We start from the raw sequence: 27,298 nt of genomic DNA on the forward strand, positions 1-27,298 counted from the left end.
ATCCGATAAATGCTGTCTGTGAGCATTTTGCGTATTTCAGATTGCTAAAATAAACCAGTGAAGATTGGGAGGGTTGGTCTTACTATATTTGACATCTTGTTTATTGCTGAAGAGTTTATCACTGCCTTGTTTGAAATCTTCCAGGAACTTACTGTTTAACATTCAGAAAAACAGATTGGAACCTGTTTTTACTCCCTGAGAAGCAAAGAGCAACTGTTCAGTCACTCTTGTAGAATTGGTCTTAGAAACCTTCAAACAGATACTTAACAAAACTTGTCTGGATGTGCATTCATAGTAGTTTAATTTAAATCTCTTGATATCTGACTATGGAAGCTTCTACACATCCTAGACTTCTTTTAAGTAGTTGAACATGTTTAGTACTAGTTAGGATTAGGGCAGGTTTTTGGGGCTCTAAGAGCTCTACAGAGCTGGCTGTCAAACTGTTGAGTGGTGTTTAAAAGTGTACAAGTGCTGTCTGGTGTTTCAAATGAAGATAAGGAACGTCTGTTGTGGGCTGGGCATAATACCTATGCTGTTCTAGGCTTTGTTAAATTTAGGAGAATTACAGGCCAATGACAGGGTGATATTTCTACAAAAGTGCTCAGGAATTAGGCATGGCCAGAAGAACATTCTGGACCATGTAAGACTTGTGGTGCCACAAGATTACGAAGTCAAACATCTTGTAGAATAGAATACAAAGAACTGTGATTTTTGAAGTTTTTTTACAATATTTAAAAAATATTTTTCTGTGAATATTTTTCTCTTCCATTTCTTTGACAGTTTGGTCTCGGACTTGTCTCTGCTCAGTTGCATGCTAGATGACTCCTCATATTTTGTGCTTTCTATGTGTAAAGTAGACAAATATTCTAATGTGTGTAAGAAAAATTTGATATTAGGTGGCACAATACTAATAATTATTAAGTCCACCTTTTTACTTTCTATGGGTTGGAATAGGATGAAAGGCAGTGGTGAGGTGTCTGCATTACCATGGTAGTGGTAAGTTTTGCTGTGGGGAGGAGGCACTGGTGTGACCCATCTGTCACTCTGCCTTGCAGTGTGGTGGTGGGACACTGAGGGACAGCTGTGCTTTGGTACCTCCTGGGTGCCATTTCCAGTGAAGGAGGAAGGTGCTGGGAGGGGAGCAAGGCACCCCCTCACTCACTGCCAGCTGGGCCCTGCTGGTGGGGGAAGCTCCTCTCTTGATGGGCAAAAACATTTTCAAAGCAGTCTTTCTGACTTTCAGTAGCAATTGGCAGAAATTGTCTCTAGAAGTGGTTATCCTACAGAAAGCAGCATAATAATGAAAACAGGAAAAAATATTAATTTGATCACTGTTGGTGCTCACGTCTGGTTTTCCTGTGCTAAAAAGTATTTGGATAAAAGCCAAGCATAGATGTGCATTCATTTAATAATTATTTTCCCACTGACTGAGTGCAACTTTTCTAAAACTTACAGAGAAACCTATTTGGCATATCATGAATATCGTACAAATTATATCTGTCACTTAAGTTGCATGCAATTACCTACCTCATAACATTTTCTTATTTGTGCTGTCAATTTCAGTGCCTTTTTCTCTGTGAGGTGTGGTAGATTTGTGCCTTTTCACTCCAAATTGCCAGTATATTACTTGACTACACAAACTCCACAGTTTTGTTTTGTTCTGGTGGCTTTAGCAGGGACTGCAGGCCAGGCTGAGGTGGTGCCAGTGCTGGATGGCAGTGGCTCCAAAGGGTCCCACTTGTGTTGCAATGTGGCCACTGTATGGAATGTCATGAACTGGGGAAGACAGGCCAGTTTCACTTCTCCCACCTTGTCCCTGGAGCCCAGTGCAAACCAACCCTGTCAATTGTTGCTTTTGTATCTGGGCGCAGGAATGCTGGAGCCCTGGAGCTTGGCATTCTGGAGTGCTTTTAGCATCATCATGGGACAGCTGTTGTTTGGCAGTGGACCATTAAATTCTGCTGTTAAAAATGCAGTAGCAGTTAAATTATGTGAAGAATTACTATTGCAAAAGAAGGACAAAATTTTCTTATTTATGTTCTTGTCATTGTGGCTGATACTGTTTGTTTTTCTATTTTTTAATTTCTTTCCAAGCTTTAAAAAATGTTTCATTTTAATGCATGACGCAGAGCTCCTAAGGTGTCCTAGAATAGGTAGGCAAGTGGTTTCAGCAGGATGGGAGAAGGGGAAATAAGGTAATAAACATACACAGATATCTCTGTAGGGTTTTCCTTTCTGACAGTTAACATGCAAAATTTTAATAATGGTTGGACTTTCTATTTTTTTCCTGGTATTCTGCCACCACTTTTTTCCATTAATTATCTCATTTCCCCCACTTTGTTTTCTATGATCTGATCATCCAGTTCACTTCACAGATGATTGTGAATAATCAGGTTTTTGCTTCATGTATTTCATGGCACAGATTATGCCCCATGAAAGGTTTTACTCTAAGTATCAGGCTTTGCATATAGGAGAGAATATTGTCCTTAAATTTTATTAAAAGAGAAGTTTTGTTTAGTTAGTAAGCAGCTTGGGAGTTTTTTTAGTAAGAAGTACAAACTGCTTCATCTAAAATAAAATTGTAGTCATGCTTTGATGGTCTGGTAGTGAGGCACAGATAACTGACTTAAGTGACATGAAGACATTTAATAGATCTAGACTGCTTTCTTTTCAATATAAAAGTTTTTTAATATATAAGCTTAATATAAAAGCTTATTTAAAAAGTGGGTTAGGGGGAAATAAAAAATCTGGATGGAGACAAAAGCTTCTGGAATGTTGGCAAGAAGTCAGTCTGAATGTTATATATGTCATTTATTCCTGGAGCAGACATGGAGATTTTGGTTAATTAAGTGGGTAAAATGTTTCTTGTTAGTGACATCTTGGGTATTTCCTTGGAAGTGCTTCGTAATTGAAATGAAATATGCAGCATGGTAAAAAAAAGTGCACTTTTCATTTGGCATGTGATGGTTTCAGCTAGGGCTGAGATCTTAGGAAGATAAATTGTATTTAATACAGAGAGACAGTAGTGGGCTAGAATAAAATATTATTGTCTTGAGTGTTACAGGCAAGAATATGATAGATAAAATGTTATGGTCCAGAGCACAATTTTACAGGGTTTTTTGAGTGTAGTTGTCTTCAAAATAAGACTTTTGAATTAGAAGAAACACACTTTTTAAATTAACAGCATTATCTCATACAGTTAATCAGCAATCAAGTTAAAACAAGCTATGTATATGTTAAATAAATAAAATCACTTCTAGTTGTTTCCCTAATTGAATAGGATCTTAAAATGCTCTTGTGTCACAAGCATTTGTATGATTGACTGGAGTTTTTAACATGAATTTTTAGGAAACAAATCCGAAGCCTCGTTAAAAGTCCCACTGGAATTTAGCTGGTGACTTAACATTCTAAAATGTCAGCTGATTTACACTAGGGAGAGAAATGCAGTGTTAGATTTTTCCATGCAGCTAACTCACCTGCTAAAATAAGACTACTGGAACAGCTGAGTGTGGCTGCATGAGTCAAGATGGAAAGGAATCTCAATCAGAACAGCAGGAGGGAAAAGTAAAGGGAGCTGATTTTTAACTTGGGGAATTGGAGGAAACTTATATGGAAAAATACATTGATAGTGCTACCTAACACTGGGCAAACAAATCTTTTGCCTCATCATGGAAATATGCAAGTATTCTTAATATTTTCTATTATCTGTTCATACAGTCTGGGTTTATCCCCGAATAAAATACATTAAATACATCTGTGGTGTTATAATTAAGATAAACAGGGTAGAGTAGGATTTAACATGATTGCATAGTGAACCTAGCAAGTTAAAGATCCAGCAGCAATTTACAAATTAGTTGCTATCTAGTGCCATTAGTTTGTAATTTCTTCTATAATGTTTGGCTCCAGTTAAACTTGAAACTTTGATCTAAATTAAAATAACACTTACATAATCTATAGTACTCTTTGTTGGTAATGCAAGCAATAGGTTTGTGTTCTCTAAGTGCTGTGGGATTAATTTGTTTGTAGCATAGTAGCCAAGAGCCTAACTGTAGGCTTTCTGTAAGAAAATGCAATGTTAAAACATTCCATAATATCCACAGGTTTTAGGACCTGCCCCAAAATGGTGTTCCTTCTTGGACAACTTGACTGAAGAACTGGAAGAGAATCCAGAAAGCACTGTTTATGATGATTACAAATTCGTTACCAGAAAAGATCTTGAAAATTTAGGTAAAATATATACACTCTTTGGCTGACTTCTTTGTTGAATTTTTGAACATTTACACATCTGATTTTTGTAATTTCAGTGTGGTGTATGAGGGCTGCTAGAAATTCACTGACAGTAGTTTTCTCTTGTTTTCTTGGTTATAAATATTCCAGACTGATGGGTCTAAGTTCTTTGATTCCCAACCAGTATAACACAAGACACTAGTATTTCTCAGATTTTTATCTCAAGAAGGTGATTGATATTTGCTGGTATAATGCATCTGGGAATCTGTTGTGCTTTCATATGCCACATGGAAGGCATAGGAAGAAAAGTTGGTTTAGTTGTCAAAATACTTTTGAGGTGCTGAAATAGAATTTGGAACTTGCAACCAAAGGTTGCCCTATTTGAATGTAGTAATTTTCAGAAAATGCAAATCATTCTAGGGCTAATAGTTTCAAGAAATTGAAATACTGAAAATTATATAGCAGAGAAGGTAAGCAACCTTGTCTTGAGGCACTTAGTCCTTTTTCTGTCCATTACATGGTTTGATTGCAATGTTTTGCTCCAGTTTACTTAATTTATCTCTGACTGTGAGTGTTGGGTTTGACACAGGGCAAAACTCTTTAATTGAAAAATCTATCACACTAAAAAAGGGATTATCAAACATATATGGACTTCCCAAAAATCATCCTCTGGAATTCTTTGTGAAGTTCTATAGAGAATAGTGCATGTGGGAATTTTTAAAAAGTGCTCAGTAACATGTATTATGGCAAGAAAAGTGGATCTGGTTGCTCCGAAGAAGCTTAAAATTTTTTGCTGGCCAAAACGATTCTTATTCCCACTTTTAATTAGTCTTGATGTCATGACTATGACTGTTAGATTGATATTTTGCATTGGCAGTGTTTGTTTGTCTTAAGGAAGTGAAGTGGCTGTCTTGGAATAGAAGTTCTTTATATGTGAAAGTTCTTTGAAATTCTCTGGAACTTTTTTCCTAGGCCTTGCTCATCTCATTGGATCATCATTGCTCAGAGCATATATGCATGGCTTCTTCATGGACATAAGACTTTATCATAAGGTAACTATGGCTGAATCTTGTCAATTTTTATTCTTAACAGTAAAATATATGTGCTGTGGGTTTTCTTCGTCTTTTTGTAGTTTTTTGTTTTGGCTAGATTTTTTTTCCATGCAGATAATGGACTGTGTCCTGTATTAATGGTACTTTCTTTTTACTTCCTCCTGTTTGTTCAAAGGCAAAAATGATGGCCAACCCCTTTGCCTATGAAGAATATAGAAGAGAGAAAATAAGGCAGAAGATAGAAGAAACTCGTGCACAGAGAGTTCAATTGAAGGTAAATCCTAGAAATAAATGGTATACTTTGGGGAAAGGTATTCATAAAGAGTAATGTACTCCTAAGTGTATCGTAGAGATGTAGTGACTTAGGAGTTGAATCTGTTCATCATTGCACACACAAAGTAATTTATAGAACTTCTTGAATGGAAACAAAATTCTCATGTGTGGGATTTTGAAAGGCTGATACCAAACTAAAAGAGCAGGTCTCATCTCATTCGCCACTTCAGCAAATAGTCCACTGGTAAAGCTTTGCATTTTCTACTTCTGTCATTAATTACTTAAGCCATTGAAACATGATACTCTGGAAAGAGATACATGAAAATTGTATTGTGTTTATAACTAGTAACTTTCTAGATTGGATCTGTTCAACATAAAAGGAGAAAGAGTTGCTTTTAAAGTTCTAAAGGTGATGCATTAGAAGTTAAAAATAATATACAAGTTCTTAAATCTTCTCTAAGGGCAGTTACTTTACTAGTACCTAGAGATATTTGGAACTAGTCAAGGAGCTTTTCTGCAACAGTTGTAAGTAAAGCATGTAGGTTGCATGTGTAAAAAGGCTAATTTATTAACTTATTTCCTCTTTTTAGAAACTCCCAAAAGTTAATAAAGAACTTGCACTCAAACTGATTGAAGAAGAAGGAGAAGAGCAACAGTTTAGTAAAAAAAGAAAACAAAAGGTGAGCTCTTGTTTTGGTGAATTCTCTAGCTGGGAGCACAGAACTAGCAATGCTTACAGGATTTTTTTTTTTAATTGTTGCTGTTTGGCCAAAGAGATTCAAAATACCATTGGTTCTGTTTCTTATAAATAACTTATTCTGGTAGGTGGCTTTAAGTGTATTTGACTGTGGCTGCAGCACAAAAAAAGCCATATAGTGACTTGATGCTAAAAATTATTAAATACTCACTGTGAAGGTAATATGGGTTTCACAGAACTCCAAAAACTGGTTAATGCAGCCTCAGTACCACAGCTGTTCAAACAAGACCTGTTGTTTGCATATGTTTTTGGTATTTTGGTGGTGACCATGACAGGATAGATGTTATCTATAAAATTTAAGATACAATTGCCTTTTTTGTATATACAGTTAGCATTCATGATAGGCAGACACTAGCCTGCATGTGATAAATAATGAAATTTTATGTGTTGAGGTTAGAGGAAGGATGAACTACTAAAAAGATAGGTTGGTGGTGAAACTTAAATGAGAGTTCAGTAGATGGGGACTGAAGTACCTAGAGATTGTGTTATTAAGTGGACTAAATAGAGTGTATATAAAAATGTACATAGAGATTATTTTTCTCAAACAGTATTAGAGTCCTATGACAAGCAATTTATTTCAGGCTTTGGGATTTAATTTTTTTTGTGGTTGAAAGTTACACATTTGCACTGGTTTTGTGTTTGAAATTTATTCTTGTTTTCTGTATCCTTAGTTCCACCCTCCTTTTCTTCAATAACAAGGAAAACCTAGTGCAGTGGTGGGATTAATATGCTGGTATAAGTTGAGCAATGTTAAAAAATTAACATTTTCTATTAAAAAGCTATGTGTGCACTGATTTTAAAATGACAGCAACTGGTCTTCTCCTAAGATGAATTAGTAGCTTGAACTATTCTGAATTCACCAGCAGCATAATTTACACTGAGTTCATTTTACTTTGACATGATTTAAACTGCCTTTTACATTCTGTGTGTGAAAGTAGTGAAGAAAAAGTGTTATAATATGTATAACAACATTTCCTCTTAAGTATTTACACTAAAATAATAGTAGCATTACATAAAGATACGTACCCTTATAAAATTTGTTTTACATGTTGTAGACTCATCCCCATCAGGCAGTATATTTGCCTTGCAGGTACTGCTGATTAGTCAGTAGATATCAACATGTCTCCAGACTAGCTGGCTGAATGTATGAGAAACATTTATCTGAAAATATTAGTAATTGTGTATTTAAAGTGTCTGTACTGTGTATTAAAAAAACTCTTGCTTACAGGTAGCTTAAAACAATCTTTGTTAAAGTACAATAAGCATAAATCTTGATTTTTATTTGACCTGGAAGGATAAAGCAACAGGCATTTCATATGCTGGTTATTAATTTTGTTTAATTAAGGAAAAGTGTTACGTATTTTGTTAATGTCTGTTTCAGAATTGTCTAACTTGCTCATGCTTTGCTCCTGTTCCAGAATCTGCCCAGCCTTCTCAAAGATGATCGCTTTAAGGTCATGTTTGAGAATCCAGATTTCCAGGTGGATGAGCAGAGTGAAGAATTTAGGCTACTTAACCCACTTGTTTCTAAAATAAGTGAGAAAAGAAAGAGGAAGCTAAAGATCTTAGAAGAACTGGAAGCACAAGGACAGGTAAAATATTTTCCCATTTGGATTAAGAAAGCCTATGGAGTTTTTTTTTCCTCCGTTTCAGGCATTCAGACTTTTCACCCCAGAAAGATGAAGGCAATGCGAGAAATGTCTTATCAGCTACAATAATTAAGTGTCATTTATAAATTTAATCTAGTTTTTAGATGCAATACTGTTTTTGCACAAACACAGGTTTGAAAAACATAAAATATGTAGATGGTAGCAACTTTGTGATATATTTTCAGCTTATTTGCTGTTACTGCTTTTGTTCAAAAGTTGTAGCTCTCTTCAGCTGTATCTGTGTAAAAGCTGTCACGTACTCCAATTGCAGGAATGATTTGGAAAGAAAATTAGTGGATGATTTCTTATTTTATACTATTTTTGTCTGCAGGAAGAGGAGGAAGAACCAGAAGGAAAAGCAAGTGATGCAGAAAGTTCTGAGAGTTCAGATGATGAAAAAGGCTGGGTTGAAGAGGTCAGGAAACAGCGCAAGCTTTTACGCCAAGAGGAAAAACTAAAGCGGCAGGAAAGGCTCAAGGAGGATCAGCAAACATTACTAAAACCTCAGTTTTTTGAGATTAAAGAAGGAGAGGAATTCAGAAGCTTCAAAGACTCTGCCAAAAAACAAAAATTAATGAAGTAAGACTAATGTTCCTATTTTAATAGGTTGGAGTGGGTGATTCTCAAGTATTTCCCTACAGTGCAGGCCCGCAGTGTTTTGGCATGGAAGCACTTGCTAGTGTAAAGCTACATTTGGTGATCCAAGGGTATAACTTAAGGTGACATAGTCATTGTATGCTTTGTTTTATAGATAAAAAAATACACTATTTAAACTAGGACAGAGAAACAATGCAAATAAAATTAGTAAGATACTCCTGAGTCAGACTGGGGGATCCATTACGCAGTGTTAGTGCAGCGCTGCTCTCACAGGTAACAGTGATGTCTTGTGAGACTGGTTATATTTCTCCACCAGTGTCACTATGAGGTTAACAGACTGGATGTTTTTAATCTGGCTGTCCAAAAGGGTTTAGAATGCTACATGAGTAATCACTGTTTTGGGAGTAGGATCAAGATGGGTCAACATGGTGAAAGAAAAATTGTTTTGTTTGGGTATTTTTATGGCATCTAGAAATTTTCAAAATCTACACTGTCCTTATAATGTCAGGACTTATTATTTCTGTTTTTCATTTTGCAATACAAAATACCAGGCTAGGAGGGTGTTTGTTAAGTGTAGTTTGTTTGGTTTGGTTCTTTCATTTCCGTAAATTGGTGATCATCTGAAATAATGGGTACATGGATAAGCATTTCAAACTAAAGAAAGAAAGAGCACATTAATTAAAGGACTTGGCTTTGAGGTGCTCAGTGGCTGCAAATCTCATTGATTAGTTTTTTTCAGAGGTGAGTTGAGCCCTTCAGAAGATGAGATTTAATAGAATTTTATTGTTTGGAGCACAGACACTCATTAAACCTTTCAAGACAGTAGCTTCAAAGTTCTTGCAGCACAGCTGGTGCAGAACAGAATTTTGACTGATGTTGGAAATGGGTTGTTGGGCTAGATGGATCTCATAATAAACATTTCTGTTTTATTTAGAATGAAATTGCACAGTCAAAGGAAAGAAAGTGAATAATACAATGGGGCTGTTTCTTTATGTCACTAATGACTACTCTACAATCTGGTTTTTTATGGTGGGAATTTTGGGAGACACATAAAGAAACACTTGATAAAAATTCAACCTTTTAATTAGAATGATCATGTAAAGTGGATTTTTAAGTATTAGCAAGACAGTGTTCCTATGGTAGTCAGATAGTCTATGATTTCTGTATTGTACCTGTAAGACTTCTTTTAAGTAGAAATAGTGATATTTTATAAATAGGGATTTATAGCAGTTCAGCAAAACTGATTGCCATATTTTCCTTAGCTGTTTTTATCAGCAAATAATTTCACACAGGGATTTTTCTTTCTTCTTTTTATTGAATATGTCCACTTATTCTGAACTTTTAATTTCCTTAGATGTTTCCATTAACTGTCTTCTGATTATTTTTCTTTTTACCTTTGTTCCAGATGATGAAGCAACATTTTAATTTTGTCAGTTTTTCTTCTTTGTCAGGAGAAAATCTACTCCAGATATTCTGACGAAGTATTATAGGTTAAAAATAATTTTTTACATTGTGATTAGGTTTATAGTCATATTAGCTGTAACTTGGAAGGAGCCTGAAACACTGGTCAAATGGCACTGTATTCTTAGTGCAAGTGAAATATTTCATTAAAAGGCTGTATGGCTGCAGACTACTCATATACTGCTCTTTTGCACAAATTCAGCTGCTGAGCCCCAAAGAAAACTCTAAGGACTCTCAATTTGAAGCATAAAGATTTCGTTTTGTTCAAAATACAGAAGGCTTAAATGTGAAAAATGGTGTTAAAATTCAAGTAAATAAGCCAAGATAGTTGTAAGGAAGAGAAACGTTTTATATGGGTTTAAGGGAGAAAAATAATTTCTTCACCCCAGGAAAAGCAAAAGCATATACCACAGACCTGTCCTGTAGAGGAAGAAATATCTGTGATGACATAAACCATCAAAAGACTTTTAACAGGCTGCTTGTAAAGAAAGGAGAATGTCTTGAGATTTGCTGCTAATAGATATCCTCTCTGGTAGATGCACAAATAGGCTGTAATGTAAAATGTAAAAAAAAAAAAAAAGAGGAGAGGAATTTGAGTACAGACCAGGATGACCAAAAAAATTAATGTGGTAGCATCACTTCCTTTGTTTTCTGAGTTGCTGTCATTGAATTGACTTACATGGGGGTTTTTTATCATTGTCTAAACAATTAGCTGTATACTCACTGATCCCCTTGGTGTTCATCCAAGCATTGTTCACAGTGTGGAGTTTGGTGTTCGTCAAATTCTTAGAAGAAATTTAAAAATCAACAGCTGATATCTGTTTCATATAATACATATCTGTTACCATTTTGTAGTCATAATGATTTAGCCTGGGTTAAGCTATCTTGTTTGGTTAGTAAGTGTTTTTACATATTAGAATTTTATGGAGAAAATAAATATGTTTTGTGCTGGCCTTATTCAGTGATAAATAGTCAGCATAAAGGTAATTAATTGAAGTAGGATACTGAAAACTGGAAAGACTGTAGTGGCATGTACAATCTGGTGAGGCTGGCATGTTTGTCTTTGATTTGATATATCCGAGTTACAGGATGATGGTCTGTGACCAGTATAATTAAGTACCTTAATACCTTCACTATGCATTTAATGGCTGGATGTTCTTTTTCTCTCTAATCATATAATGTTCTACCTGAGGAAACAGTTTATGACTTATATAAAACTGGGTGTTTCTTTTGACATGTTCCTGACTCAGCACGGCTCCAAGCCCAACTTTTAAAGCAGTGATGCGTACTATAAATTTCTTTCTAGACCAACAGTCTACATTTTTCTGTCCAGGAAAGCTGCAAAATTTACTCATGATTCTATAAAACCCCTTGTTTCAAATCCATCTATGTTTAATTTTCCCCTTTTGTACTCTTAGGCTTGCACAGCAAAGCTGCAAATCCTTGCTTTCTTTCCCTACAACAAAGTTTCCTACCTAGTAATTTGAAAGGAAACCATAAAAGGAAAGGATTTTTATCTGTGTGCTAAGAGTTTTTTTTATATACTTGATGTCCCTTTAAAGAGTATGTTACTGAGGTTAAAAAACGTCAGTCAAAAACTATAGTAGTCATATTTTATAAAAAGTATGACAGTTAATGTATGTGTCTTCAGAGGTGGCCAAGAAAGCCAACAAAAGCATAGTTGATATTCCTTAGTATTGGTAAAGAGATATTCCTGTTTTACAGCAGGAGATGTCCTGAAAAACTGTCCTCTAATGAAGAAAAAAAAATTGCATGGGTAATTTTTTTGTTTGGTTTTTACATTAGGGCAGGGGAATTCGCTTCCCATAATAGTGTGAATGTATCCCTTGAATTAATTTGTTCAGGAAGATGTAAAAAAACCAAACCAAAACAAAGAACCCAGCTGTTGTTTGTATATCAGTATGTACAATTCACTATCATTTGAGGTCTGCACATTTTCAGATAAATAGAGCCATACCTATGTTTTTTTTCAGTAAGATTACAACCCCACAGCATGTTGCTAGTACCTACTCATTTTAATTTTTCTCCTGACTGAAGCAATGTCTAGGCAGTCATGCTCAATAATTGCTGGGTAGTAGCCATATTTCTCCAGTTCACTTTCAAAGGGGAGAAAATGGGGCTTCACTTGAATGTAGAAATCCCACCACAATGTTGGTGACTGATCTTCTGCCACAGTTAGCTCTAAGGCTTAGCTTGTCTTTCCGATTCGCACAGATGGAACATGTTTTTACATGTACTCAATGAAAAATATACTACAGAAAAAAATACAAAGTACCTAGTCATGAGAAATAAAGTAGTTCTTGACAGTAATTTTTCATTGTTAATCTGAAAAGTCTTTGTTACATAAAATAGCTCATTAACCAAAATTCAGTGGACTTCAGAGACTTCATGCATAGGCCACAGCCATGAGTTCTTCATACACAGTAAATGCCCTTGACTTTGGTGGCTACTCTTTTTATATATGATCTCTATTTTTGTGATGATTTATTTTCTGCTTTAGAAATTGTACAGAAAAGGTCTCTTGGACCTCTTCAGAGGTAGCTAATGAGGCACTAATAGAATCTCAAATTGAAGAAACTAATTTTGTGTACAGTAAGGGGAATGTTTTCTAAGCACATGCACAGAGTGTGATCATAGAAGCCATGTCATGTTCTCAGAGGGTGCTACTTAACTCATAGGACCTACATTACAGGAGAAGGATGAGCCATGTTAGGACTCCCAGGTGCCTTTAGGGAGGCTGGCTGAAGGCAGCACTGTCCCTGTCTGCCTGCTTCCCCCTGAGCTGGAGGCTGTGTGGGAACAAGGTGTTTTTCTACTCCTCAGCTGTTGCAGTTTACAGCTCACCTTAACTGATGTTGGCAACCATGATAATAAATACCAGCTCACAACCTGGAGCCACTGGGGCACATCCATGTGGCTTGCTTTTGCAGGGCATTAACTTCAGTGGAGGAGAGCTGAAAATTGTCACTTTTGTCCACAGCACCTACCCCCTTGTCTGCAGAAATGCTGGAATTTGGTGCCTTAGGGAGAGGCTCTACACCAGTTTGCTTACAGAAACTCAGTGATAATCTGGGCTTGAAGGCATGTGCTTCTGTTGAGCTCCTGTCTGGGCCCAGGGTCTGTCTTTATCACATTCTCTTATTTGTATTGTTCTTTTATTCAGCAGACTACTTAGACTGTTTTGGGCACAGTGTCCAAACAGGCATTCGTGCTTGGATTAAATAGTGAAGTGATTCGTTTGGAGATTAATTCGTTCAGGTGTATAGTCAAGCTTACTTCCTTCCCTCAAAAGTGTTTCCAATTCAGAAATCATAAGATTTCAAGAAAACTGAATATATCTAGCATTACTTTTTTTATTTGTGCAGTTTAATATCACCAACTTTATTGGATATTTCAGAGAAAACTATTGCAATAGAAGGGTGTGGTTTTTTTCTCAACTAGAATCATGTTAATTTTTAGCAGCAAAAACAATGAACTTTACATAGATTTTAAAAGTGTTTCTATTGAAAGCAGTGTCTGGAGGGAATGATTTGAATTTATCTTTCTTTCTGTTTCCTGAGTGGTTTTTTTTTTTTTTTTTAGTTATGACATTTCAAGTTTTCAGAGAAATTGAGATTAGTTTTGACTGCATTATCAACTTTTATTTAAAAGATAAGTAAAAAGATGGCAAAAATAGGGACTAATGTTAGTTTTTCTCTGCAGGAAAACTCTTGAAGATCGTTTAAAGCTTGAAGAAAAACTTGGCACACTCAATGTGTCTGATACCACAGTAGGCAGCAAACAGGCAACATTCAAATTAAAGAAGGTGAGCTATATGTGTATATATATCTATGTGTGTGTCTGTGTAATTTTTAAGGTAATACACAAGTAACTTAAGTTTTTGCATGAAAGAACAGGAACTTAAAACCGTCAAGCAAATGTCCCTCTTCATTTCTTTATAAGCTGCCAACTCCTCAGGTTCTTGCCAAGAAAATGAAAGCCTCCGGTAGGACTCTGTGTTTATCCTGTATAACTCAGGCAACACTCATAAAATCTTATGTTCTGGTGGAAAATAATGGCTTGCATCTTTTAATAGTTTATTTGCAGAGGTACCACCAGAAGTTTGTGGCCTTGCCTGACTTCAGTGCCAGCACCAATCAGATCTCAGTCTGCAGATCCAAACACAACTTAGGGTGCTGCAATTTAGGCTTTCTCTTGGTTCAGCACATTGAGAGGTCTCAGCACGATGGAAACAGAGCTCTAAAACACCTTTATTATTGACCTTATGTAACACAGGTCACAGGAATGCGCTCTGGTCCTATACTGGTTGTCAAATTCCATATAGAGTGTGTAGTTGACTGCTGCCTATTTACCTTGCCCAAGGTTTTTGATTTTCCATTCTAAAGAATTTTGTAGATTGCATACAGGTGATTTATAGTGTGGAGACAGTTAAATAAATGCCTCTGTGCATGTGCTACTGCTGCAGTACACTTAGGGATTTTTGTACTGGAAAATTACTTAAGAACTAAGAGAGGATCCAGTTTAAAAGCTGAAAACCCATATGAATTGATACTTGACCTGACAAAATTTCCTTTGGTTAAAATTGGTTTTCCTCAGGTAAACATCTTTGCTATAACACATTTCTCCTTATCACTGGTCAAATACTGTTCTCAGTGGTAAAACAGAAATGGCTAACACAAAAATGGCTAAGTAGTTATTTAATTGTCATGTTGGATATGCCTGAAGGGGAAAAAAACCACCCCAGAATTATTGACTGTTTCTACCTAACTTAGTTTATTGATTATTATCTGTTGGCAGATGTCCTTTTTCATCTATTTTTGATTCCTATATTGCTGGAATTTAAAATGTGGTGACTCTGGAATAAGTTGCAAATTCCTCTGCAGGGCCTTGTAGGGTAATCTTTCTGGCAATTTTATCAACTCTGTAACTGCTGGTGTCTTGTAGCTCATTAAATGGGGTTTGCAGGGCTTCTAAGAAGGTCTTTTTTACAGTAGCTTGAACTTACAAAGTGCAAAGCCACAAGGTTTCTTGCAGTTGGTGGTGCACGCTGAACTGTCACCTTTTACTGACAGAGATTTGAGAGCAAAGTAGACAGACCTTGCAGGAAGAAGACACTGCAGTGGTTCAGAATGCCAAATTTACTTGATTCCATCAGATAAGATACAGCTTTGAGGGTTTTCTTCAATTATAGTGCTTCTAACATGTATGGATTTTCTTTTCCTGACTTTTTACTGATATTGCTTTATTGAAATATGTACAAAGTCGTCATCTGCATTGAAATGATTTTTAAAAATCTAATTTAAAGAAAAATAGTGCATCTGCAGTGAAGATATTTTCTCCTATCAAAAAAATAACAAAGTAAGACTTAACAAGTCTTCTCTTAAATAAACAGACTTTGTGTATATCTTCTGAAGTCCTAAGGAATGAGCCAGGGAGAACTAGGAGGAAGTCACGCTATGTGGTCTTGGCACTCCTTTTCAGAGCATGAAGGGTTAGAATTAACAAGGCGTAAAAGGGATTTTAATGTCACTTGAAATGTCAGCTTCTGCTTTGTGTTGCCCTTTCCTCAAAGGGCAGGTGTATTTAGGAGTAGGTGGAAAGATTTAGTAGGGGAGGGAATTGTCCTTCCATGGGGTTGGTGTCACTTCAACTCCTAAGTCAGTGGAACTGAGGCTGAACTTGGCTCCTGCAAGTTGGCAGCCCCCTGATGCCCAGCTACCAGTGACACATCCAGTGATGAAACTATTTGTCATTGATATTTCACAGTTTAGTTTTCAGGGAATTGGAATATGGTTCCTACAATGTAGCAGCTTATTTTTCAATTTCAATAGCAAATAGATCTAACAAAATAGTGTGATTTCTAAAATACCAAAGTACTTACACTGCTGGGACAGTATGGAAGACCTTTAAAAGCCCCAAACCTTAAAATTTCTGATGCAGATCAAGGTCATTCAGTTTCAGTATACTATAAGTAACTGTCAACATGAGCTTAAGTAAGATTCATCAAGACTCTTTCAGAAGAGGTCTGGAGACAGGGAGAAACTACCTGTATTTTCAAAATAGGGGGTTTCTTGTTGCTGTACTTGCAGTGAAAATGGAAGTTCATAAATTTCATCAAAGTCTAAAACCAATAGCTTTTTCTGCCTTGATACCAGTATGGGCTGATTGCTATATTTGTTAAACTGGTTTGCATCTCAGCCAAAATGCTGTCCGTGCAAGCAAACCTCTAGCTTAGTTTAAGTGGTGTGTGCATGGGAGACTAGGGGAGATGAGCTGATGTGAATGCTGCTGGTTACAGAAAGAGGTGCAGTGGGGATGCAGCTGCATCCACAGTGGTAATTCTGTCACACTCTCAGGGCAGTTATCCTGGGCTGCTTGAAATTGCTCTAAGTGCTGAAGTACTTTTTGACATGGGCAGTTTCCTGAGCTTGGCTAGTTCAAGTTTGCTAGTTACAGTTTATGCACAGTTTAAAGACAAGTTTTAGTCTTCCAAAGAAAATAATAGTTTGTGGCTCTAAGAACCATTTCATCTGCATGGTACATCAAAATATCTTCCACCATGTTTTTGATTAAGGAAAGAAACATTAATAGATCATGTGCCACAGGAGCAGAGATTACTTTTATGTAGAAATTCCTTCTAGAATTATTAAGCAATATTAAGCCTGACAGATTTCAAGAAGCATTGGGACTATACTCGTGGGCACATAGTGTGGTTGTGGCCAGGGAGGCTGCTGTAGGGCCAGGGGTTGGATTCAGTGATACTTGTGAGTCCCTTCCAACTCAACTTATTCTATTTTGTGATTCTGTGATTAAGCTTGAAAACACTAGTTAACCAAAGTAGATACTAAGTAACCACAAATTTGGATCGATGTTCTTAAGAGTATTTAAACATAAATTATGGACTGTATTGTTAAGCATTGTTTTTTTTTTATCTGAAATACATTATTCACTGTGTTTTTATATCTTTATGTTAAACATTTGCTTTGAAAAGCTTGGAATGGTAATGCCTAAGGATATCTAGAACTAACAGTTACAATCTGACACAAGATAGCACAAAGCAACTAACTGTAACATTTCCAGATTTGCTTAATGGAATTCTGACTTGATATATTTGATACTGGGACAATGAGGTGATGTATAAATTTACAGGAACCTAAGTCTATTTTTGTTTTAATATTCCAGTCAGAGCAGCAAAGGAAACAGCAGGAAGCTGAGAAACAACATCGTCAGGAGAGGAAAACCCTCCGGCGCTCTGCCAGTCATCTCAAGAGCAGACGTGGAAGAGGACGACTATTTCATTGATTTATGTTGGCTTTTTTTAAGAAACCTTTTACCTCATTTTCATTTGAAAAAGGGGCCTTTTCAAATTGGGACACAGTACCAATGGATTTGTATTTTGATTCATTGGTGAACACAAAGCCAGAACCTCCTAAACCTTGTGTTAATTACTGAAAAGTTTATGAAAGTTAAAGTACTGACCAAAGGACAATATGAATATGGTCCATTGTGAACTGTATTTGTTCAGAAATCACCAGCAATTGGTTATTGTGTAACCCTGGATGTTTTCTATATAAGAATTTAGTATACAACAAGGCTGCCTGTCTTTTATTTAACTTAAGAACTGTGAGTTTCAGTTTCTGAAATCTTTGTGACTGCTTAGATAAAAGATCAAAGGTAAGTTGTATTTTTTCAAAAACTGACTTTGGCTTTATATTCTTGGGTTGCCTTAATAGCAAATGGTACAAATTGTTGTTGGGACAATTGAGAATGCTGATTTGGGTTCCTCTGAGTCATTCTGTAAGGAAACCTCTCTTGCCACAGCACTGTACCAAGAGGAAGCTCAGAAGGGTAGTCCTATTAACTTAGAATTTGTAAGTACAAAACCTGATCCCGATGTTTCTGTTTTGGAAAGTCAGCCATGTTTCATCATAGATCAAGTGGTTTATCTTCATATAACAAGCACTTTAAGGCCATGCCAGTAGTCTCCTATGCTTCAAAAAAAGAGTTTAGTTAAATAACTTTAAAAAACCCTTGAACCTAAGTAGGTCATTATTTAGCAAATAAATTAGTTGTTACCTTTGATCCTAAAGAAACCTTTTATTGCTTTTTAAAAGCCTTTATAAATTACCTTTTTGCTAGATAAAAGAACCTGAACTTTGGTTCAGCTAAAATCAGTGAATCTCCCTGTAACTGTAAATCTTTTTAAGAGACTCATAGGTTCTTAAGTATTTTGTTTTATAAACCAGAGAGGTTATACAGATCAGGTTTCTGTATTTGTAGAATATTTGCGATTACTTCAGTAAAAAGCCTTGGTTTCTCATAGCCTGATTTTTTTTTTTGTTTGTTGTTAGATGATAGAAAAGTTAGCCACGTGGATAACTTTTTTTCCTCTCTGACTTAATTTTACCTGCTTTAATTAATGGTTTTTATTATGTCGCTGCCTTTAGTTTAAAAAGGCACTTTTCTCCTGATATTTTCATCTTCAAAAACTTACATTGTAGTCATCACCTCTGCCCTTGCATACAACTAAATGATAAGTCTCTCAATTCCTATTTTTTTACCTCAAGCTGTCAAATTTCTGTATTGTCCATAAGTTTCTCATGCTTTTTATTTTTGCATCTTCCCCCTGGAGCATTATGTTATCTCTTAGAAACTATCTGTGTGCAATTCGGGTGTGCTTACATCATACACAGGGCTGTAGGAATGTGGAGAGGTTAACAGTGGAAACTGGCCTCCATCATGGTTGATACAGGGAGAGTTGGGGACTGGGTGGACAGAACTGGCATTTTAAGAGCAGGAATTTGGCCAAGTTTGCTCCTTCTCATGGTGGGTCTAAACCCCATTATATTGATCTAGAGTTGCATTTATGGTTGAAGGCATCTGTATTTTGCAATGATTTTGTGGGCTGTCAAGAGCAGTAAAAAACTAAATGTGGTTGATCTGCAGAGTGGTAATGCACTGAGTTTGAAATGGTTAACTTTCAGCTTAAAATGAGTGTATTTCTTGTGTTTTGAGATTCTTCTGATGGACTGGTTTAAGTCAGTGTTTTGCTTTTCATGCACTTAGATTCATAATGTAAGTATTGTGATAGTATTGATCATGTATTTAGGTTTTAGCCGATATGATTAAAGGAGTGTGCTTTGTACTATTAGATGGAAGGCACATGTAAACTGCCCTTAGCATGCTGTTTATTTCACCTCAGAGGAAGTTGGGATACACTTTACACACCTCCTTTGATCTGCTGGCAATGCTCTCCCTAATGCACTCCAGGACACCTTTGGCCTGCTTGGCCACAAGGGCACTGCCAGCTCATGGACAGCTTGCTGTCCCCCAGGTGCTTCTCCACAGAGCTGCTTCCCAGCAGGCCAGCCCCAGCCTGTGCTGGTACCAGGGTTATTCCTGCCCAGGTGCAGGGCCCTGCATTTGCCTTTGTTACATTTGAAACTGTTCCTCTCTGCCCCTCTCAAACCCACTGAGGTTCTTCTGAAGGGCTGCACAGCCCTCTGGGGTACTGGCTGCTCCTCCCAGCTTTGTGTCATCAGGGAACTTGCTGAGGAGGCTTCTGCCCCTTCATCCTGGTCATTAATAAGTTAAACAATATTGAACCTTGGGGACACCACTAGTGACAGGCCTCCAACTAGACCCTATGCCACTGCTTATGACCCCCTGGGATCTGCCATTCAGCCAGTTCTCAATCCACATCACTGTTCACATCATTCATGCCAGGCACCTGGCATGAAACATGATTAGATTGCTGAGATCGATTAGGAAAACTGCCGGTAAAGTTGTTCTTGAACAGCTCTCTGGGGAAGTTTGGAAGTTTCAGTAGAATCTGGTGCATTAATGCAACATCATTGCAAATGAATTAACTTCATCATGCAACCAAAGCAGGCATTTTTTAAGTGTCAGCCTGGGTTTCATTAACTTTTTTCAGTCTGCTGTTACTTCATTTTCTGTACCGCAGGAATTAGTCTTTATCCAGAATTGCATTTCCTAGAAGCTGAGCAGCTGCTGGGATCCTTTTTGACATTTAAGGTTCATACTCTTAAGGTAAAGAGTAATCTCATGGAAACTCATGTATGATTGTTTCATACCTGTGAGAACTCAGTGGTGAGAATCAGTGTTAAAAACTCACTGTAAATAAATGTACAGATAGTGGTTAAATGTGAGTGAAATGCTGGTGAGATAAAGGAATGACCTAGGTCTGATGTCTCACCTGTACTTCACCACTTTTTTACTCCACAGGTAATATGATTTATATCAGTTAGGCTATTACTCATTCAACAAACATTGAACCAAAACTAATTATCTAATGTTCTTTCCAAAATTCTGTTACCAAGCCAAGAATCATTCTGTGTTCCTGTGGCTGGTATATTGTCTGAAATGAGGAGCATCTACAATTTAAACAAAACTGAAAATAAATTTACTGTACCCCACACTGCTTGTTTTTAATATCTGAACTAAAGAAACATGATTTTAAAATATTACCCCTCATACATAGCAAGTGTGTGTAAAATGTATATGTATATGCACATTTTTGTACTCATGGGGTTTATTTATGGAGTTTAAAGCAGATTTGAGATTGTCAGGCTTCAGGGAGAGTTGTGAGAGAGAATGAAATAGTTTTCAGATTACTCCATCTTGTTTTGCAGCAGCCTTTTAAATTTGTATTCTTCATGTTTCCAGGTTTGAAAATGGGGAGTATAATTTAATTCCAGGAAGAAAGGACCATATTGCAGATGCAGGAATACAGTGAAGCAGTGCAGCTCCTTGCCTGGGGAGGTTGTGCAATGTCCACAAAAAGTCTTGTGATGTTGGATTAAACATCTGCAGGTATAGATGTCTGTGTATCTTCAGGTGTAGTGGAACATTCTCTGAGGATGAGGAATGGTATAATGAACTCTAGAGGACCTCTCCAGCCTGATTACTCTATGAATGTTGCAGGGCATAAGGAGGAAAAATGTATCATTAATTGACTGGAGTAATTTTTCCCCTTTGTCTCATCCTTCCCCTGAATCACTCACCAGTTTTATCTTTTTATCTCTTTCTTAAAGATTAAGTACTTCTTTTGGCATGTGTCCATAGCTAATATATTTTGTCTGATCTTGAGAAGTATGGGGATTTTAAACTGAATGAAAGCACATAAATCTATTAATAAATTTTACTTCTTGATCATTATCTCTGTATTTCAAAGCCCATTTTACTGAACAACTGGCTCTTTGTGTTGAACTTGAAATAGTTCTGTCACCAAAAGGAACAATTTATAGTAAAACCTGCAGGAAATAATAAGATTTAGCACCACTTATAGTTTATGCAACTGGAAGAAAAGGAATTCCTGAATTTTAAGGGATCTCTAGGTCATAGAATCATTGTTTCATTTGGGGTGGAAGGGACCTTAAAGATGATCTCGTTCCAAGCCCCCTGCCATGGGCAGGGACACTTTCCACTAGAACAAGTTGCTCAGAGCCCTATCCTGCCTGGCCCTGAGCAGTGCCAGGGATGGGGAGTCTGCATATGCTCTGAGCAACCTGTGCCAGTGGCTTACCACCCTCACAGTAAACAATTTCTTCCTAATATCTAACCTAAAGCCACCCCTTTCAGTTTAAGGCCATTCTCCCTTGTCCTATTTCTACACTCAGTACATGCCCATGTGCAAAGTCCCTCTGCAGCTCTGTTGAAGGCCTCCTGTAGCTATTGGGAGGTGGTCTAAAATCACCCTAACCCTTCTGTCTCCAGGCTCAACAGCCCCAGTTCTCAGCCTCGCTTCATAAGAGATGTTCCAGCTCTGTGATCAAATTAGTGGCTCTCCTTTGTTTTTTAATTTGACCCAGATCCTTAATCCACATGGGCTGTAGTTGCAATTTCTATTGATAAAGTGACATGTTACTTTGTGTTTGTCCTCTTAGTTGCATTTCCATACAAAGTACTTGTGAGTATCCCCTGGTACAGACTGGTTTGCATTCATGTATCAGCAAAGCTAAAATAAGTAGTTTTTGAACAAGTGAATGGAAACCACAACAACCAAACCATCCATATTAGTGTAAATTCAGAAATGTGTCTGCCTGTTGCTGGCTGTTTTTCAAGATCTCCATCTTCTGTTCTTTGCTTAGTGTTTTAGACTATGGAGCATAGAAGAAGAGAAGATCTACCTTGAGCATGTTCAGAAAGGAGAAGTTTTTATCTTACTCTTTGAAAAGGATTGATCACTGCACTTCCCTTGATAAATATATTTAATTAGAGTTGAAGGACAATAATTTTGTAGTAAGATCAGGCACAAGTTGAAATGCTCTCATTCAGTGGGGTTATGCTTACCTATAGAGATTTGGGTCAGCTTAATCATGAAGGCAAGTCCTTTTTCCCAGTTAATTCTTCATTGAGTGGGGGCAAAAGTAAAAATTCCATTTCTTCATTAAAGAGAAAACTAGGCAGTTGAAGTGGGAAATACCAGCCCAGCCCTAATCAAAATTTATACTCCCAATTCCTGGAACCACCCTTCCCTTCCCTACAGCAGTTTCTGCCAAAGCTGCTTTCTCTCTCTCCTGCTTACTATCTCGTTTGAACATCTGGCTCTTTCTTCTGGAGTGCCTCTCTCTACACTCCACTTTTTTCTGTTAATATCAGGATCTCTGGTACAAATTTGTACAGCTACAGCAGAGATTTGAGAATGAGCACTAAAATGGTAATCGTAGACTGGCTGTGTTTGAGTATATCTTGAGCAGAAAGGATTTGTGTGAGCTTGGAGATACAGAGAGCTGTGGCACCAGAGGGGACTCAGAGAGCTGGGGCATACTTCTGTACATGTTACTGGCAATAGGCAGCAGTGTTGCTTTAAATCCCTCCAAAATCCACTTCTGCTCTGTATGTATGTGTACTGCTGTGCTAGCTCTCCTTCACTAAGGTCTGGGTGCTTTGACTGGGACTGGTGTGTTTTAGATTTTTTTAAAAGAATTTTACCTGCAGCATTAGTATAATTGCAATGTGCATTATATACATGTACATTGTATATACATGTATATTGTATATATTATATACATATATACATTGTACATTATGTACAATTACGCAAAACATTTAGCATTCAAAAGCATCTGAATAATATATTTTCTGATTTCAAACATGAATATATGTCCTTTCCATTTATCAGCATTTCTTCTGTAAACACATTTTCTTCTGTTTTTTAACCTTTATAATATGCCACAAGTGGAGGCCATACAGCATGGGTCATAAAAGACCACATGCCTACCTGTGAGGATTTAATCATCTTATGCAAGTGACAGTGTTGTGAAAAGTAATTATCTTGTCTGTTGGGGTTCTGCTGATATTCTTGTAAACTGAATCAAAAGGGAAGTTTCATCATAGGTACTTTTTCTCCTTTCCCAGATGTAAATTGTGGATTGCCCAATGGGACTGTGACACTGTTGCACTGAAAATGAGGCAATATTTTAAACAGATCTCCACAGCAAATAAATATCCTCTATCGGAGATATTTTAGGCAGGTTTCAACAAATCACTTTTGCACAATGCCATGGTAACTGCATTGCTGCAATTCAAGTAACACCAGAAGAAGAAGAGGAGTGTAGATGATCATTCTCCAGTTGTTAGGACAAGGCCTGACGCTGTTCAGTTTACAAGTACAGACACAACCAAAAACATTGTGTAACATCACATGTGCCTGTAGTTGGGGACTGGTGTCACCCATATGCAATTTAGGTACTAAGGGAAGACATTAGAATGATTGGTAACTTTAGAGGCAGTTATTCCAGGAGAATGCAAAGGTAACAATCCTTTATTCCTGCAATTCCGTCTCCCAAACCGTGAAAGGTTCCAGTTAAAAACAGGAAGAAGATGGAAATTTCTGCAGAGGTGAGGCACAATTCTATGTCAGGTATTCAAGAAATACTTGTCATCCCTGGAGTGGTGGGAACAAAAGCTTGCTTCTGTGATGGCTTTTGGGATAGATGTGAGGGCAGGGCTGCCAGGATATGATGGATGTGTAATGTGACCAAAGCAGGGAGGATTTACTCTCAAGTAGAGATCACCTCAGGGTGCTACAGGATGAAATGACCAAACAAGGCAGGTGGCTCCTTCCCTCCAGAGGATCTCTTTCCCTTCTTAAATGATGTGTACATGATGTCTACTGAAATGATTTCTAGAAAGCAATGCTCAAAAGTGGATGTCTGCCTTGGCCTTTAGTGATGTTTACATGCTTCCTCTTTATCACAGAAAATAATTGACCTCTGGTGTCAGTTATGACACACTGTTTTCCCTTGCCTCTGAAGATCTGGAGAATCAAAGATCTTTCCTTCAAAGAGGCCACCTCCCATGAAACTGAAGGAGTTTCTCATAGAAAGAAATAACTTGGAAAAAGTCACTGTTTAGTAAGGCAGTAAAGCAGCTGGAATGGAAAATCATTTTAGATTTGGCCAAATGTTTCTCTCAAAACATGTTCCAATTAAAAAAAGAGCTTATCAATGTAAATGTCAAATTTTCAAGAGCTGAAACTAATCTGCTCTGATTTAGGGTTTTCAGTGAAACCTTTCAGTGTTTAATTTTATTGCCATTTTCCCTTAGAAGGTGCAGTTCTGTACTGACCTGGTGTGGCTTCTTGCACTTCAGGGTCTTTTAAAAACTGGATTTCTCCAGCCAGCACGGCAAGGCTGGTACAGCTGGTCAGGTAATGTAAAGTCTTTAAAACTTTTTATCTGATTCTGCTGCTCCCCCTCCTCTGCCACATTTGAAATTGTGGCTTAGATATTTGGGCACTATCTAATCCCAAGGGATAAAGTGCTGGGCTGTCTGAACCCTTTTAATCTTCTCTCCTATGCAGGCATGTTTTTGACACCTCTAGTTATATTTTTGTCTTCCCTGTCCAGCTGAGGAGGGCAGTGATAGAGGAGCTTTGGGGCATCTGGTGTCCAGCTGGGGTCAACCAGCCACTCATAGACAACAACAACACTCATTTTTTTTAGTCTGTCTTTAGCTGTTAAGTTTTAACAGCCAAACAATTTTGGCACTAAGTGGAAATAGTAGGAATGAAAATTATTATCAATGCTTTTTTCCCCTAGCGTAGTTGGAATTTGGTGACAAGTAACAAATAGCAGCTAAGTGGAAATGATTTCTTAATCACAGGAAGCCTTGGAGCTTCTGGATTTGGGACACCCCTACTTCTGGCTTACTTTGTGTATCACTTCATCTAGCTCACTGTATTGAGTAATGCATTTTAGGGCATCTACAACTAACTTCAAGATACAGAATAGGCAGAAGAACTAGATGGGCTTAAGGAGCTGTTATTGTGTAAGGTGCTTGTACAGTCAACCAAGTTCTACTTTATGAGCTTGTGTTACTCCCACAGGTCCAATTTTCTGCTTCTTGGCTAAGACAAGAATTTGAACTGGCCTGCAGGCTTGCTCAGATTTCAGGTGTGCTTGAATCTCTGAACACAGCTCAGAAATCCCCAGGACAAGGCTGTCCCAAGATTTTGGCAGCATCTATGCCTCCAGCCTTCCCTCTACTATGCATTCTCTGAGCAATCTTCCTGCTCTTTTTTGAAAGCACTCTGTATGTCAGTGCATTTTAAAGCTGGTGTATCCAGAAATATCTTCAAAATTTCAACAAGGTACCACAGGCTCCCAGTGGATCCTAGGCAGGGTTCCTCACCACCAAGCTGAAAAGCAATAGAATCAAAACTTTCAAAACATAGGAGATTTAACTTCCTTCCATAAATATTAAGGGTCTATAAAAGTAAAGTCGGCCACTGGGTTCAGAGAAAGGAGTATTAAGCCCTAAGGCAGAAGGACATAAATATACAAGGGACAGTAACTATTCTGGGGCACTTCAGACAGATTCTAAATCAGATGATGTAAATGCCTCAAAGCAAGAAATTTGAAAGCTATTCAGTTTTCTTTGAACACTGTTTTGCATATGGATTTCAAGCATTCAAAGAGGGAAATCTGTTCTGTCAATGGGATCTCATGTGTTTTAGCTGGAGAAGCAGTGGTAGCATGTGAGCGAGCTGTGGTGCCATGCTCCAAATCCCTCAACAACAGACCTGTATCTTGGGTGAACTAAACTAGCATGTGATCATTGAGAGGGACTTTTCTCCCAGTTTAAAGTTCCTACTTGGATACATAACTACCCGAAGGCAGAGAAAGCTGATCTGAATGACTGATATATAATTTTTATTGGCTTTCATGGATGCTGTTTGCATTCATTACTGAGAACCCATTGCACAGGATGAAGTATTACTGAATCATTTCTTAGAATTATTAAGCATGAGCCAGCTTTCATCCCACATGCAGGCTTTGAACTCTTACTGAATTTTTTTTTCAATTCATTGTCTTTGGGCTTTTTGTTCCACCTGCAGGTCTTGTCTTTGCTATCTACACAGCTTCCAAAACAATGGGGTTGACCCTGCTGCTTTGATGCGAGACACACTCACTGGCACTGGAGGAGATTTACCTGTGCTGAGATGATGTTTGCTGTATATTTATTGTGACAATGATAAAGCACTGCCTGGCTTACTGGTTGCCTGTTGGTTTGGGTGCTGTTGAGGGGAAGGAGTCTGTCATTTTGGGGTAAGAGGAAGTGGCTGTGTAGGTGTTAGAATTCCCTAACTCTCAGAGCTACTGGGCAGAGCAGACCATGGTTTCTGCTCTGCCTCGGAGGCCAAAGACTAGCAAGATGCTCTGCTTGGCAAATCAGATCTGCTGTATGCTTTTCACAAACCCACTTCCTGGTGACCACATAATTTCCCAAAGTGGAATGAGGATGCAGGAACACACTTAAAGCTGTGTAAGATTTCTGCTGTTCCATTGCTTCACACACATTCCCAATGTATGTGCTGTGGTGGGTCCCAAAATCAGAATAGATGAGACAAGGACAATGTCTCAGAAGAGCAAGGCGGCACAGAGGCAGGAAGATGGGGACAAACATTTTAGCGGGGCCTGTGGAAATAGGACAAGGGATAATGGTGTTAAACAGAAAGAAGGCTGATTTAGATTATATATAAGGAAGTTATTTACAATGAGTGTGATAAACCACTGGCTCAGGTTGCCCAGAGAGGTGGTGGATGCCCCATCTGTGGAATCATTCAGGTCAGGTTGGATGGGGCTCTGAACAGTCTGATCTAGTTGAAAATGTTCAGAGCTTGTGGCAGGTGGTTGGACTGTGTGACCTTTAAAGGACCCTTTCAACCCAAACTATCCATGATTCAATTATTCTAGAAAGTTTCCAAATCCACAGACTGTTTCTGTCAGAGCACT

The 27,298-nt window shown here is 37.6% G+C and overlaps 1 protein-coding gene across 1 annotated transcript in view; it reads left to right on the forward strand.

Annotated features, from left to right (window-relative positions):
• NOL10 (nucleolar protein 10) overlaps window positions 1-18,982 on the forward strand; it is a 50,305-nt gene extending 31,323 nt beyond the window's left edge. Inside the window, exons 14-21 of the mRNA XM_059468616.1 lie at window positions 4,101-4,227; window positions 5,200-5,279; window positions 5,455-5,553; window positions 6,143-6,232; window positions 7,728-7,901; window positions 8,290-8,537; window positions 13,740-13,842; window positions 17,220-18,982. Of these exons, the coding sequence (XP_059324599.1) occupies window positions 4,101-4,227; window positions 5,200-5,279; window positions 5,455-5,553; window positions 6,143-6,232; window positions 7,728-7,901; window positions 8,290-8,537; window positions 13,740-13,842; window positions 17,220-17,339 (1,041 nt within the window). The 3' untranslated portion in view covers window positions 17,340-18,982. The remainder of the gene's footprint in view (window positions 1-4,100; window positions 4,228-5,199; window positions 5,280-5,454; window positions 5,554-6,142; window positions 6,233-7,727; window positions 7,902-8,289; window positions 8,538-13,739; window positions 13,843-17,219) is intronic.
• The last annotated feature ends 8,316 nt before the right edge of the window (window positions 18,983-27,298 follow it).

The sequence above is a fragment of the Ammospiza nelsoni genome, chromosome 3 (genome assembly GCF_027579445.1).
Source record: "Ammospiza nelsoni isolate bAmmNel1 chromosome 3, bAmmNel1.pri, whole genome shotgun sequence".
Taxonomy (NCBI): Eukaryota; Metazoa; Chordata; class Aves; order Passeriformes; family Passerellidae; genus Ammospiza; species Ammospiza nelsoni.